The sequence below is a fragment of the Mustela putorius genome, unplaced genomic scaffold, assembly GCF_011764305.1.
Source record: "Mustela putorius furo isolate JIRA1106 unplaced genomic scaffold, ASM1176430v1.1 tig00003909_pilon_pilon_pilon, whole genome shotgun sequence".
Taxonomy (NCBI): domain Eukaryota; kingdom Metazoa; phylum Chordata; class Mammalia; order Carnivora; family Mustelidae; genus Mustela; species Mustela putorius.
In genome coordinates, this window is record NW_025422057.1 from 14,348,046 (window position 1) to 14,366,161 (window position 18,116).

Consider the following 18,116-nt stretch of genomic DNA (forward strand, 5'->3'; position numbering starts at 1 on the left):
CATTCAGTGTTATTTCACGCTTTAGTTTAAAAAAAGAAAAGCAACTTTGAAATAAAAATTTGAGACAAACGTGTCATTTTTGAGTACTTTAATGATTTTGCCCTTTAACTTCATTTCTCAAGTGACAGATACTCTGCGGGTGCCGTCCCCAGACCAGACAGGTGAGAGGGTTTCTGCTCTAGGCTTGGCCCTAAGCTCAAGTGCACAGTTAAACTTGGGATACTCCGTGGGTGCCGGGAATCCAAGACCTCCGTGGGTGTGACTCAAGAACAGGAATCCACCTCTCTTTTAAGGCTATGACACTCCCGCCCCCCGTAATCTGGCCTCAGTTCAGTTCACTTCACTGATTTTGGAGGCCTTGTCTAAACAGCTCAACCAGGATCGGAGCCTGCATTTTTTTTCTGGGGAAGGCCTGACTCCAGGCCTCCAAGCCTTTCCCTGCCCCCGTCTTACAACCAGGCTCAACCTGCCCAGAGCATACCAGACTAAGGAAACTTGGCACCCAGGGGGCCTTCCCAAACCCATGCTGAGGGAAATATCTTTATAAGGCCTTCTTAGAGCTTCGTGTAATGGAAGTCTTCTGGCTGAAGTTCAGTTCCGACATGGTGTCTTGCCGAGAGAGTAGAAAAGCAGCCCCTTTCCCGGAAGGACACTCGCCCCATCTCACGCTTGCCGTCCCCATAGCCCCTCGGCCTCTCCCCAATCTATGCCAGCGTCCGGGGGGCTGGCAGAGAGCAGCCTGGCAGAAATGGACCCCTTCCCTGCTGAGCACGGGTGCAAGAAGACAAACATTCAAGCCCAGGGGCTCAGAACAAGGCTTATTTATGTGTCCACTTGTCTTACACAGCTGACTTTACTGCACATTATTCAGACCAGTGGTTGCAAGTGGTTGTTAACAAGTTTGTAGGAAAAGCAGATCCGTAGGAAGGTGAGTTTCAAAACAGACCGTGGCAGGGACTTTAGAAAGACCAGCCAGCGGCTTGTGACCAGACCAGTGGTAAAATCTCCCAGGGTCGCCCACATCCAGCAGGCAAAATCCAAAAAGCTGAAAAGAGCATAACACAACAGAGCCCTGGACAGACCACAGCTCGGATTCATGAGGCAGTTGTTTTGTCTTTTTTTTGTGTAGAAATTAATTTGGACGAATATGTTTCAAGGTCACAATAGAATTGCTGTGCGGTGAGTACTGCCCATGAAAGTCTGTAGTCAGGGGAGTCTGCCTTTCTAAAATGCAATGTAAAAGTGCAGGTTCCTCTGCTCAGGGAACCTTCCTTCCTGTGTCTTGTCCTGCCCGAAAATGTAAGATGTGTAGATTGAAGCTGGGGAAGGGCTGTTTCAGGAAGAACTCCTGCAGCAGTTTCCCCTCACAAAGGTCCAATTTGTGCTGCAGAAGAGACCCGTACGCTCATAAACTAGGTATTGACAAGCGTGATAGATGCAGCTCGGTACTTAGTGAGTGCTGGAGAGCGAAGTTGATTGCATTTTACAGTCTGTGTATTTCTCTGTTTATTGCTTGTATTCTGTCATTAAGCAAACAGGTTCCTAATATAGCAAATCTCTCTAATCAGTAAAGCAAGGGAGAAAAGATCCAGAAGCATCATTAATTATGACCATTTGGCTGCAGCCTGGACAGTCTGTTGCTATTGGATTGGGTAACTTCCTCTGGTTTTATTTTCTGGAGATAGAGCAGAAACGGGCTGCCCTTATGCATGGAGCAGAGTGGAGAAATGGTCCTTGCCCTGCTCACTGACCGCTGCCTGAAAGCCCAAGATGAAGCCCCGACTTCTCTGCAGAAACTGAGTCCTGGGGCAGCAAAAGCCAGGATCCTGCTGTGGGCAGAGCTCCTGTGTCTGTGTGCTGGCCTGGGGCAGGGGGAGGGCACTGGATGGAGGCCTCCCGGCGAGGGGTGTGTCTGTGTCTTCTGAACAGGAAGCCTCCTGGAACCAGGGCTGACTTTCCAAATGCTAATCACTGGGGTAAAAAGCAGGAGTCTCATCAGTCTGACTCCAGGTAACAGAGGTTAACAGCATCTAATGCATTTATTAACCCTCTGGTGCCAGGGACTGGCAAGGTCTGGCCCTACAATTATAATGCGGTGGAAATTCTATTACCCGACGTGCCTGGACTAGCAGATCACCTCCAGGGACAGTTTTACAACACTGTTGGAGGGACAGGTCTTAGGAGGGGCCTGAATACAAGTTCTCCAGTTTTCCAAAATGACAGCAAGGCTGCTCGGCTGGAAACGGGCTCACCAGTCCCTTTCATCTCCTCATCCTCGAGTTGAAAGCCTTGTGGTCCCGTGGTTTGCTGGTGACGTTTCCCCTCTGTTCAGAGTCAGGTGGTTTCCCCAGTAACCACAGGACTATGAATTAGCCGCTACGAAACCCTCTTTCCTCAAAGAGATTAAAGGATTCATTTTTCAACACGTCATTCCAGTGGTTAAAATGGACTTTTGGAGAACGAAATGCACTGCCTTCGTTATCTTCTTTATTCTTCTCTCTCTCTCATTCTCTCCTTTTTGTTTTTTTTTTTTTGTTTGTTTGTTTTAGGAGAGGTCCTATTTTAAAGCCACACTGTAAGGTTTGGTGTCTAGATAGGTCCGGGCTGGCCATGCTCTGTGCTGGGTCCCTGTGACCTCCGTTAATGAGCCAGACTGCTGGGCCCACGGACAGGACCTTGAGCTGGCTCCCCCATTGCTCCACGCTTTGTCTTCTGGGGCGAGAGCTCAGCAGGGAGAAGCACACTTCTAGTTTCTTACAAGGTCTCAGAAGTTGTTTTAACTATTGTTTTTTTAACTTTCCTGGGACCATCCCCATTTTTAATCACCTGTGAGATGATGTTTCAAGCGTGTAAGTGCACTTCGCAGTAGTCAAAGGCGGGGCCCCCTTGTAATTCTGTTTGCATCTAACAAGACAGTGATAGCTTGATGATGTGGCCGAAAATGCTCGGGATAAAAGCCCTTCAGATGTGGAAATAACAGGTTGCTCAGGCTTCTAAGATGAGCTCTAAGAGCCAGATTTCCTTAGTGGACTCTGAATCTGCATAGGATGTTTCTGACCCTCAGCGTTACCGAAGGGATTCCAACTGCATACAAGACTCACAAGCATGCGACCTAAACTCCCAAGCTCTGCTCCTCCGTGTGCAGCTGACAAACCTGTAGAGGCCCTAGACGCCCAGTGTGGCCGCGCGCCTCCTGTACGCAGTGCTAGCCAGTCTCAGCAACAGACCCACGGTCCTCGTCTCCTCATACGCACTGCAGGTTTGCTGTGGGGAAATCTCCCGTCTGTCCAGTCTTGTGATTCTGTTACCCAGAAGCCAGCTGCTGTTCCCATAACTGGTAACATTTGCCCGTCACCTTCTCATCAGACTGCCAGACCTCACCGTGGTCCTTGCAGAGTTCAGGTAGAATTCCAGGGCTTTCCACTCTGTCTCCATGTACTGGGAGTTTCTACCCATGCCTTGCATTGGAACGCTGCGTTAACACACTGTGTAAGCAGGGCATTTAAAGGCCAGTGTGCATGCAAAGCTGAGCCTCTAGAGTGCTAAGGGCTTTGGTGGTTTGGGAAGGTGCTTAACAGGAGAGGAAGCATTTTCTCAGAGCCTCTGTAGGGCCCTGGCGCACATTATTACCTTTGCTCTCTGCAGGTTATCCAGTTATGCCAACAAGAATGGTCCTCCAGGTGAGACGAGCTTAGAGATGCTGCCTCTAGTTTTAGTGAAGCCGATGGGGCTACAGTGAGACAAGACCTGGGGTTGACCATTTCCTGTAGTTAGATACCAAGATGCCTGCCTTGCGGGGTAAAGAGCTCAGAGACGTCCCAGACCTGGAGCTGGTTTAAATGTATTTTCCTGGGTTATGGAGCTCTTTCCGGGTGGAAGGCGAGAGCCTGCATGCCTGTAAAGCACTAAACAGTGTGAACCCTCGGTGACCAGTGAGGGTCAGAAATCTACCTCTGCAGATCTAGAGTGCACTTCAGACAATCTGTCAAGACAGGAGACTTCTTATCCATTGGTAGATGGATAATTGGTAGATTTATAATTTATAATTATTTAATATTGATGGGTATTAAACAAGTATTCAGCACATTCCTAAAGTGACTGAGTATAGCTGGTGAATATTCTCAGATTGTGTACTTAGTGAGTAAAAACCTACATACTGGTGCTATCATACAGAACAAAGTAGGAAAGAGGCCTCCCCGACCCTTAGAACTCAGAGGCCTGTGGTTTACAACACGGAGGCATAGTTTAGCTGTGATCACAAGCACAGAAACAACTTGAAGGCATAATGTTTCTCAGACTAGAAGTCTGGCTGCTTTCTCTGCACATTTTAGTGAGCTTCTTCGTTGCGCAAAGGCCCACAGCAAGGGTTTGTGTCTTTTTTGTAGATTATGGCCTAGCAAAGGAAAAAGAGAATGGGATGTTTTAAGGCCGTTTTGGTATCTGGGCACAATTCCAATCTTGAACAGAAATAAAACATGTAAAGTTCTGTACATTATTCTCTGCAGGTAACAATGCAAGGGACCAGATTTGCTAGTACCCTAGATTAAAAGGAGGCTTTTGGGAAAAGACTCCTCTTCCCATTCCTCCTTTGATCCTCTTACACATAACATTTTGTGACCTTTGAACAGCCTGAGGATGCTTCACATTGTCTTACTCTCGATGCCTTTTTAAAGGTTTCTATTTCATATTCACAGTTGGCATATGCAAATATAGGTAAAGATTATGATGCCTCCCAAGTAGCGTTATGGTCAATAAATTACTCCTTGGGTGAACATGCCATCCGCAGCCTAGCGTGTCTCCAATGAGTTCCAGAAGTCTTCCTGCGACCGGCAGCCGTTCACATGGAGCCAGGTGCCCAGACACTCCTTAGGGTGTGATGCTTGACCAGCATCATCCTGTTGGCACAAAGACATCTGTCTTTGGTGCCAACAGACTCCTGTTTTGGGAGAAAGGGTGGGGCGGGGGGCTCTTCATGTAGATTTGGGGGCAGGTAGAGCATGAAGAACCAAGCGTGCCAAGATTGCCTGGGAGAAATACTGTAATGGAGGAAAGAGCACATTTTCCTTTCAAGAGTTTTAGAGACCTGGTCTATATCCTGACTCTACCAGTAAATTGCACAGTAAATATGTGACCTTGGAGAAGTCACTCAACTTCACTGCACTCTGTTTTCCTTTACAAAACAAAAGGACAATATTGGGTCAGCAGTTCTTACTATAATTGTCTGAGTGATGGAAACTCTTCTTTAACTCTGGTAGAAGCTCAGTGGGGACTAGTTCTGGTGTGAGGAGTTGGGGAGCTCACAGCCTTCACAGCTCAGCCCCCTGCCACAGCCCTGGAAGCAATTTTATCATTACCGGGTCGGGACCCATAATACCCTGCACAGCTCCTCCAGGGGGATCCGTCTGTTAGAGTCCCTGCCCTGTGTCCAAACTCTCAAGCCATGAGTGGTTTACTCAACTAGAGGTCAGCCCCATGAGCCCAGTGACACATCCTTTGGCTCCGACCACCTGATGCCCAGCAATGCCCAACAAGCTCCGTGCTTGTTGACAGACGCAAAAATAAAACAAATGATCAAACGAGCTTCGGGAAGACCTATCTCTATATGACTAACAAACACCGATTTTTATTGTGACATTTTTACCTCAAAGGCACATCCCCAGAATGAACATTCATAGGTATAAATGAGTTCTGAATGTGAATGACTTCAAAGCTTTGTCTTGGGGAGCCTGGTTGGCTCTATCAGTTAAGCGTCTGACTCTTGATTTTAGCTCAGGTCATGATTTCAAGGTCATGAGATCAAGTGCCATGTTGGGTTCTGTGCTGGGCATGGATCTTACTTAAAATCCTCTTTCTCCCTCTGCCTCTGTCCCTAGCCCATGCTCTCAAGCCTCTCTCCTCCCATCTCTAAAAATACAAAAGCAAAAACAAAACTTTGTTTTTAGTAACCTAGTCTTGTGTGGCCCCTGCTAGCCACCAGCCACAGAGAGCTACTGAGCCTTTGAAATGGGGCAGGTCTGAAATAAGATGTGCAGTGTCAAACACACCAGATTTTGAAGACTTAGTATGAAAAAAAAAGTAAATTATTTAATAACTTTTTATATTGATTACATGTTGAAAAGATAATATATTGGGTTAAATAAAATGTCATCACAATTATCTTTACCTTTAGCTCTTATGTGGTTACTAGAAAATTTGAGATTATATATGGGCTCATAATTGTGGCTCACGTATTTCTACCAGTGGCCCTGTCCTAGACAACTGATTAGTGGATCATCGGTAACCATTATTCCTTACGAAATGTGAGTGACTTTATGTGTGTATGTGTTTATCTTTCCCAGGCCCAGAAGCTGAAATCCAATATGTCGGGCAGTACACACCTCTGTCTTTCTGATGTAAGTTATGTTTCTCTCTGGGTCTCCCTGCATTTCTAGACATAGAACAGTGGGTCCGTGGTAAAGATGGAAAGGTTCAAGGACGATGAGGTCAGGTCTAGGAAAAAGATCTAAAGCACCCTCCATGTCCCTCTGCCCTTTGAGCCAAGTGAGAGGTCTTTGGATCCCAGGGCACAAAGTTCCAACTACATATGGGACCCAGGATCCTCATCCTGAGCTAGAGTCAGCACAAATACCATTGTTTCAATGCCAGAGACTGTGTGACCACAGTCTTGTAGAATCAGCCCTCACAGAGAAACTCAGAAACTCTCACTGCTTCCCAGAGGTTTTCTGTCTACAGCTCCTTTGACCTCTGCAGCAACCCAGAGGTAGCTAGGGCAGACCACATTCCTCTTCCCATTGTACAGAGGAGATGAATGATGCTGCAGGTGCCAGTCGTTGCGGTGGGATGCGGCATTATGGGACTGAGTGGATGCTGTGGTGGGGACAGAGGCATCCATCTTAGGGAAGGAGAGCTGTGCCCACTGGGAGTCCGAAAGCCAGGGTTCTGGTGTGGGGTGTCCCAATGATGGGAGGGGCAGGCGCCTTCATCTAGAAAATCTGGGGTTGAAAGGGCAAATGGAGAGAAAAGTTGTAGACAGCCCTGCCTATCTCAGTGTGATTTGTGGCCCATCTCCATGTGAACTGACACTTGCCTGTACCAGTTTTCTGAGATGATTTTTCCTGCCCTTCCTCCGGGACGGGGAGGGACAGCAAGCTTCCTCCTCAGTCAGTACCAGGAGAAGCTACCAGGAGAAGTTCCCCTAGCTACGGGGAGATCCAGAAGGTAGGAGTGAAGGAAGACACAAAGCTGTCCCACAAATGGCTTTCAGTAAAAGCCACAGTGGAGGAGCAAGTAGCAAGCATTGGCCAGTTTATCATAAACTCTGTAAGTCTGTATATCCAGTTCTCAACCAGATTCATGATTCTTTTCTGTCAGGGAATTGAAGTTTCCATGGTCTTATCTTAGGTCAGCTTGGGTGAGTGCTACAACTAGTTGGGAGTTGGAGGTGGGAGAGAGAAAGAGTGTGGCTAAGATATACTGGGATGGGGGGAATACATGCAGTGGGTGACAATGAAAATATTCTCTCTTACAGCGTGATTACGAAAAGAATGGTCTCGCTGGTCCTTCCAGCCACATAACCACAAAATCAATGGCTGCTCCTCCACGCTGCAATCTGAGCCCACTGCTGGTTCTGGTGGTCACCACCCTGTCCACCTTATTATCTTTGTCTTTGGCAGAAACATCGTAGCTGCATTTGAACAACAATATGGACATGTAAAAAGACAAAAAAAACAAGCTGTTTCCTGTCCTCTTGTGTATCTGAAATTCCAGTTTTAGGAGCCCAGTTGAGATACTGAGAAAACAGTTTCATCCAACTGGAACTTTATCTTTTGTTTCTTCTTCTTTTTTTTTTTTGTTTTTGTTGTTTTTTTGTTTTTTGTTTTTAAGAAATCTTCTTGTGATCCTTAGGGCTTCTGCGGGCTACCCAATACAGTGCTACATTCCATACTGAAAAGGCTTTGGGGCCTGCTGTGTTGTCGAGGGGCAGTGCGTGAATTTGGCTATAAAACCAACGGGGCCCATGTTCGACGTGATGATGATGATGATGGGGATGATTTTAACAATTTAATTCTGACCTTTCCTAGCAAGAGAAGGACTTAGTATTTCTAAAAAATCTTCCATATCTCCTATAATGGCTTTGGTTTCTGATGACATCACTTTAGCCTACCATGGGTGGATGCAAGCTTACTTTGTCACAAAGCAAAGATTCTTATCCAGAGGATCTTGATGGACTTCGTGCAAACAAGCTTGCGCCAGTGTTCCCCTTTCTATATGTATTGGCATTTTCCACACTGTTTGTGTACTGTGAAGAGTTTTATGCTCTCCTACCAAACAAAAGACACCTGACTCATCCAGATGTAGTGTCTGTCTTCTAGTCAGAATAGAGGGGCGAGTGTGAGTGAAACTTCACAGTACCTTGATCACTGAAAGACCTAAGCCTTACCTGAGGGAGAAGCCCTTTCACTAACAAGAGTCAAATATAGCTGACATGTCATTCTAATACTCTTTACATGTATGAGGTTATATGTAGAAAAAAATTTTACTACTAAATGATTTCAACTATTGGCTTTCTATATTTTGAAAGTAATGATATTGTCTTCATTTTTTTACTGATGATTTAATACAAAATACATGGAGCTCGTTTTCCTCTCCTAAATAGTGTTAGCTCCAATATTAACTTCACGAAGACAGCTTTTCAGAAGCAGACCCTGAGGAGCCTCGTGCTTTAGCAGAAAGCTCTGCATCACGTAACTGTGGACAGGCAGGAGGAAACAGAGCAGCCAAGTGTTGTCTTTTGTCATTTCTCGAAACACAAGCTTGCATACCTGTGAGGAAACTGGCGGCCCCTTGTAGATGCGCTGCAGCGGCCGATGGCATGCGTGCCGGTTGACATAATCCAGGACCTCAGCTTCCATGTTACTTGACACAGGCCGGTTTGACTGGGCTGGGGGACAGGAACGTGCCACCCTCTCTTCTGAAGCTGATCCATGCCGGGGTACGCAGTTGTTTTCCTAAGGGTTGTACTCAGCGGTGATGACCTGCCCACTGTTTAGAGGGATTTCGTCCGAAGGTCATCAGGAATCAACTCGCGTCTTGTTATGCGTCCTCCATGACAGACGGGGACTGACCATGTAGAAAGAAAGGCTTGTGGATCAAGAAGACCAACAATAGGTGCGTAGAGATGAGTTGGTGGCCGGCAAAAGATATGCGGACCAGAACAGAACTCTGGAAACAAGGCGTGTGGCTTGTTCTCCGCACATCACTTCCATCATTCTCCATCCTTAAACGAGTAGACCTTGAAGTGCGCTTTTGAAGTCTGGTTGATGGGGACATTCAGAATCTACAGCGATGGAGCGCTAGGAGCCATGCTTCTTCAACACTGAATAGATAAGAGGAGTATCCACCCAACTGGAGTGCTGGGAGCATTATTTCTCCCCACATCAGTAGAGGGGCTGGAGGAGGAACCCGAGGTGCACAGTTCATACTGATCCCCTTTGCCCGCTGATGTTTGCCTTGTAAGAATTAATCAAATCACTGGGGTGGGAAATCTATTCAATCCAAGATAAAGGCATAGTCTTTTAGCTCTGTTGGTGTTTGAAGTACATTTATATCCAAATGTTAATAAACATAATGTATAATACTAAGTTCCGTGTTTTTTCAGTTCACAATGTTTCCAAGGAAAATTCATCAAACAGATTTGATTAGTGAAAGGTTTCATGAAGACTCTTTCTTTGAATAAACAACGTTAAATGTGTCGGAACATTTGGAATTCCGGTCCTCTATGAAAGCCTATCTCTTACAGAGCATATTTTGTTTTAATTAAGGTATCTCTGTGTATCTACACTAGACTAATTGCATATGGGTCTGATTCTATGTGATCTACTGTAGAAAGCTATTGATTCCTTCTGCAGTAAGCAGCGTTGTAATTAGCTTCAGATGACCGGAGAGGAAATAGGACTTATCAGAGCTAACAAGGGCGGCCTTCAGTGACGAACACGGGGATGTGCAACCCATAAATTAAATTTGGGAAAGCCTCATCGATCACCAACAAAGATCTCATTTTTCTTCTCAGAAAGAAGCATATTAGAGTTACCAAATTCTAAATTTGAAAATAAATTGCTGATGAAATAAACAGGGGGAAAGGTTGTTCGATGACAACACATTAGAGAGATTCTTACAAATTCATGCCAAGCGGGTGTTTCTGCCATTCAGCGTGATTCCCAGTTTAACACAGTGGACCCGAAACACCATCATCGCTTGCCATGGGACTAAAGCAGGCAAGTGACTTAAATCTTTGACTTCCTTGTGCAACAATACTGACATTAAAAAGCATTACTTCCTGTCCCTCAGGCCCTGCATTTGGGGTATCAGCAGACGTAAGGGCATCTTTCTGCAGAAAGCGTCTCATTGTAGCTGATTTTGACAACACAGAAACAGTAGGTCCTAGTAGGTCTTAGGTCCATGTAGACTATGGTCAAGACTTGACCATAGGTCAAGTCTAGCCATGCCCTGCTGCTTATTGAGAGAATGAAAAAAAAGGGCACTACTGCCAAACTGATTGGAAGCACATTCATTCCAAGTTGGTGTTGAGTATCTTTAACCAATATCTGTTTGAATATCTTTTGAATAGAGCACATGAAGGAAGAAGTGCACAATACAGAGAAGGATTCAGAATGCCCCTTCCATGTTTATTTTCCCATATCAGAGTTAAGAGTTACACAGATTATTTTTATTAAGTATAGTGAACTGTATCCAGACTCTAAGAGGAGTGTGGTTTTCATTAAAAAAATATGTATTTAATAATTCTTTATCTTAAAGTAAAAAATGTCTTGGAAGCAATCTTCGAGTTAATCGAATATGGGACAGGGTTTCTCCAGAGCTGCTGTGGCCTTGAATTTGGTCTCTGTGAAGACTGCTGGTATCGTCCATACGCTCCGAGGATGGGTCCTCTCCAATGGCATCCTGTCGCCCATTTGTCCCTTTGTCCTCCATCTAAAGTTGACACTCCCAAACACTCCATCTGCTGAACTGGGAAGGGAGGAGAGGGGAAGCATTTCTGAGTCAGTGTTAAGTGCTTATTGGGAAACGAGATGTAAAAGCAGTGGGAGTTGGTATAATTAGCAAATTCTTTTCTTAGAACGAGCAAAAATGTTTTTCTGTTGTTACTATTTACAAAACAGTGGCCTTGGAGGAGCTATTGTTTAGAAAATAAGTTTTCATTCATTAAGTCCGACATGCGTGACTTATTTGAGTCAATAAACTGTAGACCAGAAAAGGGTTGCTTAAATGCATTTGCATTTTCTATTTCCCTTTCAACGCTGTTCTTGATCTCCTGGAGTCATATCCCTGTGATTTTTGTTGCTTCTGTTCTTTGATTAAGCAAATGAGACTATGGGGGACCAACAGTTTCGAGAAAGACCAAAAAGCAATGGCAACAGATGGGCATGAGTTACCAAGGGGCTGGGAACAGGAAGGACAGAAGGACCCATCTGCCCTCAACTCAGGAAGTTGGGAGAGATGAAGAGCAAAATCAAGGCGCGGCAGGAGGCCAGGCGCCATGGGTGTAAGTGTCCTGCGGTCCCCTGGTGTTCCTTTCCGATCCAAATAGGAGCTTCGTCCTCACAAGAATAGCCGGAGTCCCTTAAATTAGACAGCCGTGTCTTGGTGGAAAGCAAGCCGGAGCTGGTATCTGGACGACATGGGAAGACATTTCCTTTCAGAAATTCTAAAACTGTAAAACAACTGAGGATTCATTCAGAAACCCTTAGCAGCTATGTTTCCCTCTCATCCCTAAGAGAGGCATCTCATGTACGTATCTGACACTTCCTGACTCTGACTTCTCGAGTGACCATTTGTTCTGAGTCTCTTGTCTAGAATTCTCCTTGAGGACTCTACATCAGAACACGCTCTCCTGGCAGAGGCTTTCAGTCGGTGGTTTTGCTGCTGCCTCCCTCCTGGGCTGTGCCTGTCTGGGGTCCATTTCATTTCACAAGAAAGAGTTGTCTTGAGAGGATGGGCCGACTCTGATCCCTTTCACGTCGATTATGGGGGCCCCAGTGCCCATTCCTGTTCTTTATCACTTTTTTTCATCCAAATCATTCTCAATGTAGTCCTGCCCAGATTCACTCTTCTTCTGCCAGATGCCCACTGTACACGGAACCCTGGCTTTTTGAAGACAGACAAGCTTCTCTCAGGAGTCCAGCAATCTGAGGGTGATGTTAATCCTCCAAGCAGGCAGCTCCCCCATCCAGCCCTCCCCTCTTCTGAGCCTCCTCTCCTTAGCCATGGGATGGTCTTCTCTGCTCATCCTCAGCAGGCATCCCTTGGTTGTCCCCAGTGCTCTCTGATGTGCTCCTCCCTCCCCGCTCCTGGAGACAAGCCTGGGGTGGTTCAGCGGGTAGCATCACCTGCGCTTCTGAGTGCTCTGAGATCCAGCCCAGAGGGGTGGGGAGGCGCACAAATCCTGTTTCAATAAACTGCCTGCAGAGAACCGCAGCCCGTTACCAGTCATTGAGGTCCTCACCCCCTGAGGTCTCCAGGCTCGTTCGACCAGCGCAGCTGCAACTTGGGCTGTCTGCCCCTGGCAGGTGCCAGCATCAGCGTCTTGTCTCCCTGCCATCAAGAGTTTATTTTTGCTCCCGGGCAGCTGCCAAACCCAGCACCAGCGTCAATAAAAGGTTTTCTCGGATTTTCTTCTCTTCATCCCAGCCTGCGTTTTCTTACCATTCTCACTTCTGTTTCATAAAGAATACCAAGATTCTGGCCAAACACCATCAGCCTCTTCTTCTGTCTGAACATCTCTTCCTGGAGCTCCCCCCAGATTGCCCTGAGAGGAAGCACGCCTCACGGTAGGTTCTTAAACAACGTTGGGTGAATGAAAAATTTGGGGGCATCGAAAGGCTTCATTCTGTAACACGGTTGCAAGAACTGGTCCGCCGGCCTTGTCTCGCCAGCGCTGAGCTCTCGGACACGACAGCAAAGGCTACTGAGGCAGACCTGGAAGGAAGTGTCGAACACAGTATTGGAATCAAAGCAGCTTTAAATATGCTGACCGTGTTTTTTGCTGAGAGATGAAAAATGAGCGTTTGCCCCTAGGACGAGCTGAGCAGCACCAGCCAGTCCCAGAAAGGACAGGACCCCAAATGGGGTGAACTGATTTCATGGGAAATTAATCTGCTGATATTTTAATCTGCGTCAAGTGCAGGATGCTGGCTGGAAAGGTGGACCGCTCCACCAAGCCCGGACCAAGCCCGGTCCTGTGCCAGCATCCTGAGAAGCAAAGAGGTGGTCTTCAATCACGGCATCTATGGACCATCTGCTCTAGCACAGTGAACCCTCCTTCAGGACGGAACCTCCTCCATGAGTAACTTGAGAGGACAAGGCTGTCTGACAGCGGCCTGCGGAATCACCCATCTTTTCCGGGTGGCAGAATCCTTCATTTTAACATCCTTCAGAGAATCTAAATTCTCGTTGTAGGTCGTACAAGAAGTTGCCTTCCAGACTCGGTCCTTAAGAAGTCGCAAGCCACCGGCACAGCTCAAGCAACACGGAGAAGGGGGTCAGACTGCCACGGGGAACCAAGTGGGGTCACCCTTGGAGGCCTCAGAGGGCTGTGAGCATGGCCAGGTGGCCATGTCCGTGGCACTGGCCCAGGTGTCAGGCACCAGCTGCAGTGCAGGTGGGAACAGGAGACACGAGAGCTGCTCTAGCACAGGAAAGCAGGTCTAGCAGTGTTTGTTCAAACAGCAAAACTTTGAAAGTACGCAAAGACCCTTGGTGGCAGCAAATATAACCCAGGTTACAAGACAAGAGTAAAGTAGGGTAAAGAATTGGAACACCCACGCGATGCCGTGGGTAGAAGAAACGCAAGGCTCTTTTGAGTGGCTAAAGGTCTGTCACCTGTCACTGTCACTGGGGCCCGGCAGGACATCTGACACTTACCCACCACAAAAGCTCCTTTTCTCTCTCTGTGTCACAACTTCCTTAGGGCTGTGGGATCCGCCATTGTCTTTTTGGTATGCAGAGTGTGCTTGATCTGGAATCTGCCTTTTTTATTTTTTAGCTTTAGCCGAAAGCATTTCTGAAATGTGGGAAAGAGAGAATGGGAACTGGAGAACCCACTTACAATGGCCCTGCCTTATGTGGCTGCGATCTTCTCGTAACGAGACTTTTCTAGATTCAGAAACAGCCGATTGTCCTCAGAGGGTTGAAGAAATGGTTTCAGAAGCCTGAAATCCAGGGCCTTCTATTTCTTCTAATTATCTCTCTTTTCTCTCTCTTTCTCCCCCAAGGGAGGAGGGGGGAATGCTTTTCACCACAGAGTTTTCTTTAAAGGGTTTTCTGTTCTCCTGTGCACCATCCCTTAGATATTGAAATTATTTTCTCTTGTTTAATCCGCCTCCCGTGGAGAAGCTGTGTGAGATTCGGGGTGTGGGCTTTCAAGTTTATTCTTTTAGATGATGTTGCATTTTTACCCCTAACCACAGGGTATGTCTCAGCTTCTGTTCCTTCTGTTTCATATAGGTTAGCCAGCCAGGAGGATTTGGGTTTTTAGGATGGTTTTAGACTTCTGTCAAACACCCAGCCTCATCAGAGCTGGGGTCAGGGCTATAGTGAGCTTCACGGAAGCCTCCAGTTAGGATCGAGATGAGTGATCTCCCTCCTGGTCGCCACTTGCCATCGTGTGTTTCTTGAGTTTCCCACTCGTACCAGACAACACCTGTATCTCATCGCCGTGTGTCCCTGCTTTCCTGCGGCACCTGTGTGTTTTCCGGGGCCATCCCCACACGGCTCCCTCACGCCGCTGTCTGCAGCGTCCTTTGCCACAGACACCCATGGAGTACCACCTACATAGAGAAGTACAAGTTTTGCTCTTTGGACTTTGGAAGTGGTTTTGTGATGTTTGGATTTTCTGTTAACATATTGCTCGAGCACTACAGAATGTACGTATATAATCTGTTCAGGGGTCCTCCACCCCAGGATACCCTAATAAACATTGTTTTCTTTTTTAAAAAAAAAAACACAAAAAACAAAACTACAGTGGTAGTGTCTTTTTCTTTTACCTTAATTCATTGGAAAATGATCTTGAAGTCTGCAGATGCTTGGAGATCCCCAGTATCAAGATACGGGGGCTTTCTGACAGCAGAGGAGATAAGATGCTGGAGGACCGAATGTGGTTGATGCTTCTAGATACTGCTAGATGATTCTAGATGATTCTTTGTCTTGAAGGAAGGAAGGGATGGTCTGGTCCTGTCCGTTGTGGGATGTTTAACCACCCTGGCCCCATCTCACTACACGACAGCAGCAACCACCCCCCAAGATGCTGTCAGCCCCCTGGGAGGGGCTAGCAAAACCCCCTGGTTGAGAGTCACTGGTTTAAACCCAACCGAAAAGCTCCTCTATGTATGCCTAAAGGAACCAGGGTCTGTGGAGGGCCACATCAGATACTGATTTCATGTCTTCAACATACAATTCTGTAATTAGAGGATAGGACTAGTGAATTCTTTAGATACAATCATAAATGTTGAATTATTTGTGTAATCTTATAAAATAGTATCTGGATAAAAAGTTTAAAGACAGAATAGGTCATTTTCCCAATTTCCAGGCTATAGCCCAGTGCCTGGCAAGGAAAAGTTACTTTACACCGCATGAGGCTGTGTTTGATACGTGGGCATTAGCATCAGGGTCCTGACTGCTCAAAATAGGACTCCCCGGGAGGTTGTAATCTCTGGCACCTTATCACTACCAGGAGTTTTACGGCAAAATATTGAAGCACAAAACCCAGTAATTAACATCACCAGCATTGTTCGCTTCAGTCTACAACTTGGCAGTCCACGGCACAGCAAGAAGACCTGGCCTAGTCCAGGACAGAAGCCTGCATTTCACAGGCGGTTCTCTGTAGGACACAGTTTTATGATTTTTTTTTTTTTAATTCAACTGGGCTTTCCTACTCCCTTGTCAAGGATTGGTTTGTGGACAGTGCCACAGAAGGCTCATGATAATAACGGCCCAATAATAAATGCCATTGGTTACTGAGCACTCACCACGCGCCTCTACCCCCCAACACTAGGATGGATGGGCTCTGGGCATGTGATCTCACTCCTGCCCACTCCAAGACAGAATCAATCTAATTTTGCAACTGAAGAGACAGACGTTCAGAGACAGCAAGTGACTAGCACAAAGTCACACAGCCCACGGAGGTAGAGGGGGACTCGGATTCAGTTTTGCGACACCACTGCCCATTTACACTATCCACTCCCTCTCTCCTTGGGGAGGCCACGGCTCCTGGCTTTGGAGCAGGAAAGCTCACAGGTACACTCCACATCCCCATTTCATTTCCCTCCACCCACACTCGGGGCCATGTTACAAGAGCAGCCCAGACTGACATACTGCGGCATGAACTTGTCTTCAAAAAGATAATTCGATTACCTCCCTCACCTTAAGGAAAAGAACAGCAGATTAAAAAAGAAATCTAACAAGCCATCGGAGTGCCAGGACTGCTCCCCTAAGAGTCACACTTTCATTTCCGTCCCTCATTCTAGACAAGGAACCAATTAAAGTCGTTGCAAGGTACACAGTTAACACCAAGTGACAAAAGCCTGCCTAAGTGTTTTAAAGATCTAATTTACCTACAGACTGTGCCCAGAAAAACATAGCTGGCCTGTTCTCGCACAACTTTGGAAGTGCTTGGCCCGGCTCCAACTTCAGGGGTGCCAACTCACCCTAATCGGATCCCCTGCCGTCACTTCCTGGGCTGCTATCTTTGGACTCATGACAGCAGACAGTGGGCACTCTGGCCCTCCGGGCAGTGCTGGAGGAGAACAGCCAGATCTCCCTGGCAGGATGGCCAGCTCCGTGAAATCACTCAGTCCCTAGTACCTGCTTTGCTTTAAATTTTGCACCCCCCCCCACTCTGCCCCCACCTAGAAAACATGGAGACAGGGAAGGAGAGCCTGTGGTGGAGGCAGGCCTTCTGTCAGAGCTTCTAGCAAATACCCAAAAGCAGTCATCACAGGCCTACCTCGGACTGGGGCATCTACTTACGAGGGAACATGGGCTCCGCTCCTTAATTTGCAAGAATGTCATTCCAGCTTCAGAAAATTGTGCCCAAATGGAAAAGAAAATATATAGCAGACAATAAGAAGGTCGTTTCTACCAGACATGGCTCTTGTCCACATCTGCGTTCCCTCTTGGTCCTTGGACCTTGAATCCGGGACACCACCGTTGTCCGGAAGTACCCAGCATCAGAACAGGAAAGCAGCCATACTCGGATACAATCCTTGTTTGTTGCTGTTCTTCCAGGATGTTTTTGTCCCTGAAGGGTCCGTTGGGTACTGGGGTAGCATCTCCTTAACTTAGAAGTCGTCTTGGTTCGCAGAGCACCTTCACACATGTCCTGCTTTGATTCCGCCCCTGGAGGGTGGGCGCTAGTTGATCTTCCCCATCTCATGGATGCAGGACGAGACCCGGAAAGGCTTTCATCTGACTCTGGTCGGTGGCAGGGAAGCCTCTACAGCCCTCAATTCAGCACCCCCAAGCCCCCCGGTCCCCTGTTATGGGACTTTCTCCTTCGGCTTCCTTTCTGCCTTTTTCTGGCATCTTTCTGCTTACCCAGGAATTGAAAACTATTTTAACTGACTGTCCACTTTTGCGGAGCACAACTGTAGACTCTCTTCTGCTATTCCACTGAGGTTTTCCCAGCATTTTTTTCCTACAGGTATTAAGTGATCTTTGGCCAACCCCTTCTGTGTTTAGGGGTGAGCCGACCTCAGACTCTCAGCACTGGGCTGCCAAGTGACCTTGCTACGTGCTGTCCCCTTGCCCATGTGCCTCAGCCGCGGTGAGCCACCAAGTGGAGCACAGGAGTGGGATGGTGGCTTCCTCGCTGGACAAGTCCATGCATCCAGGTAGCAAACCAATGTAAGGGGACAGGGGCAATGAGGGAGGTGCCAGGGCTGCCTCCACGTGGACCGGTGACCTCTAGGTGCTGGGTGAGCTGGCCTTGCCTGCCCTGGAGGGAGCCCCCCATTCAACTTTGCCCCGCCCGTGCAACTCATGGAACCCACCTGTGCAGAGCCCGCAAAGCCCTGCTCACCCAGGCGCCACCTGGAGCTTCTAGA

At 47.2% G+C, this 18,116-nt stretch overlaps 1 protein-coding gene across 6 annotated transcripts in view; it reads left to right on the forward strand.

The window, feature by feature from the left end:
• GFRA1 (GDNF family receptor alpha 1) overlaps positions 1-15,031 on the forward strand; it is a 210,421-nt gene extending 195,390 nt beyond the window's left edge. For all 6 annotated transcript variants that reach the window (XM_004751864.3, XM_004751868.3, XM_004751867.3 and 3 more), the window contains 2 exons: positions 6,339-6,392; positions 7,529-15,031. In XM_004751864.3, coding sequence (XP_004751921.1) covers positions 6,339-6,392; positions 7,529-7,684 — 210 coding nt within the window. In that variant the 3' untranslated portion in view covers positions 7,685-15,031. The remainder of the gene's footprint in view (positions 1-6,338; positions 6,393-7,528) is intronic.
• Positions 15,032-18,116: the final 3,085 nt, after the last annotated feature.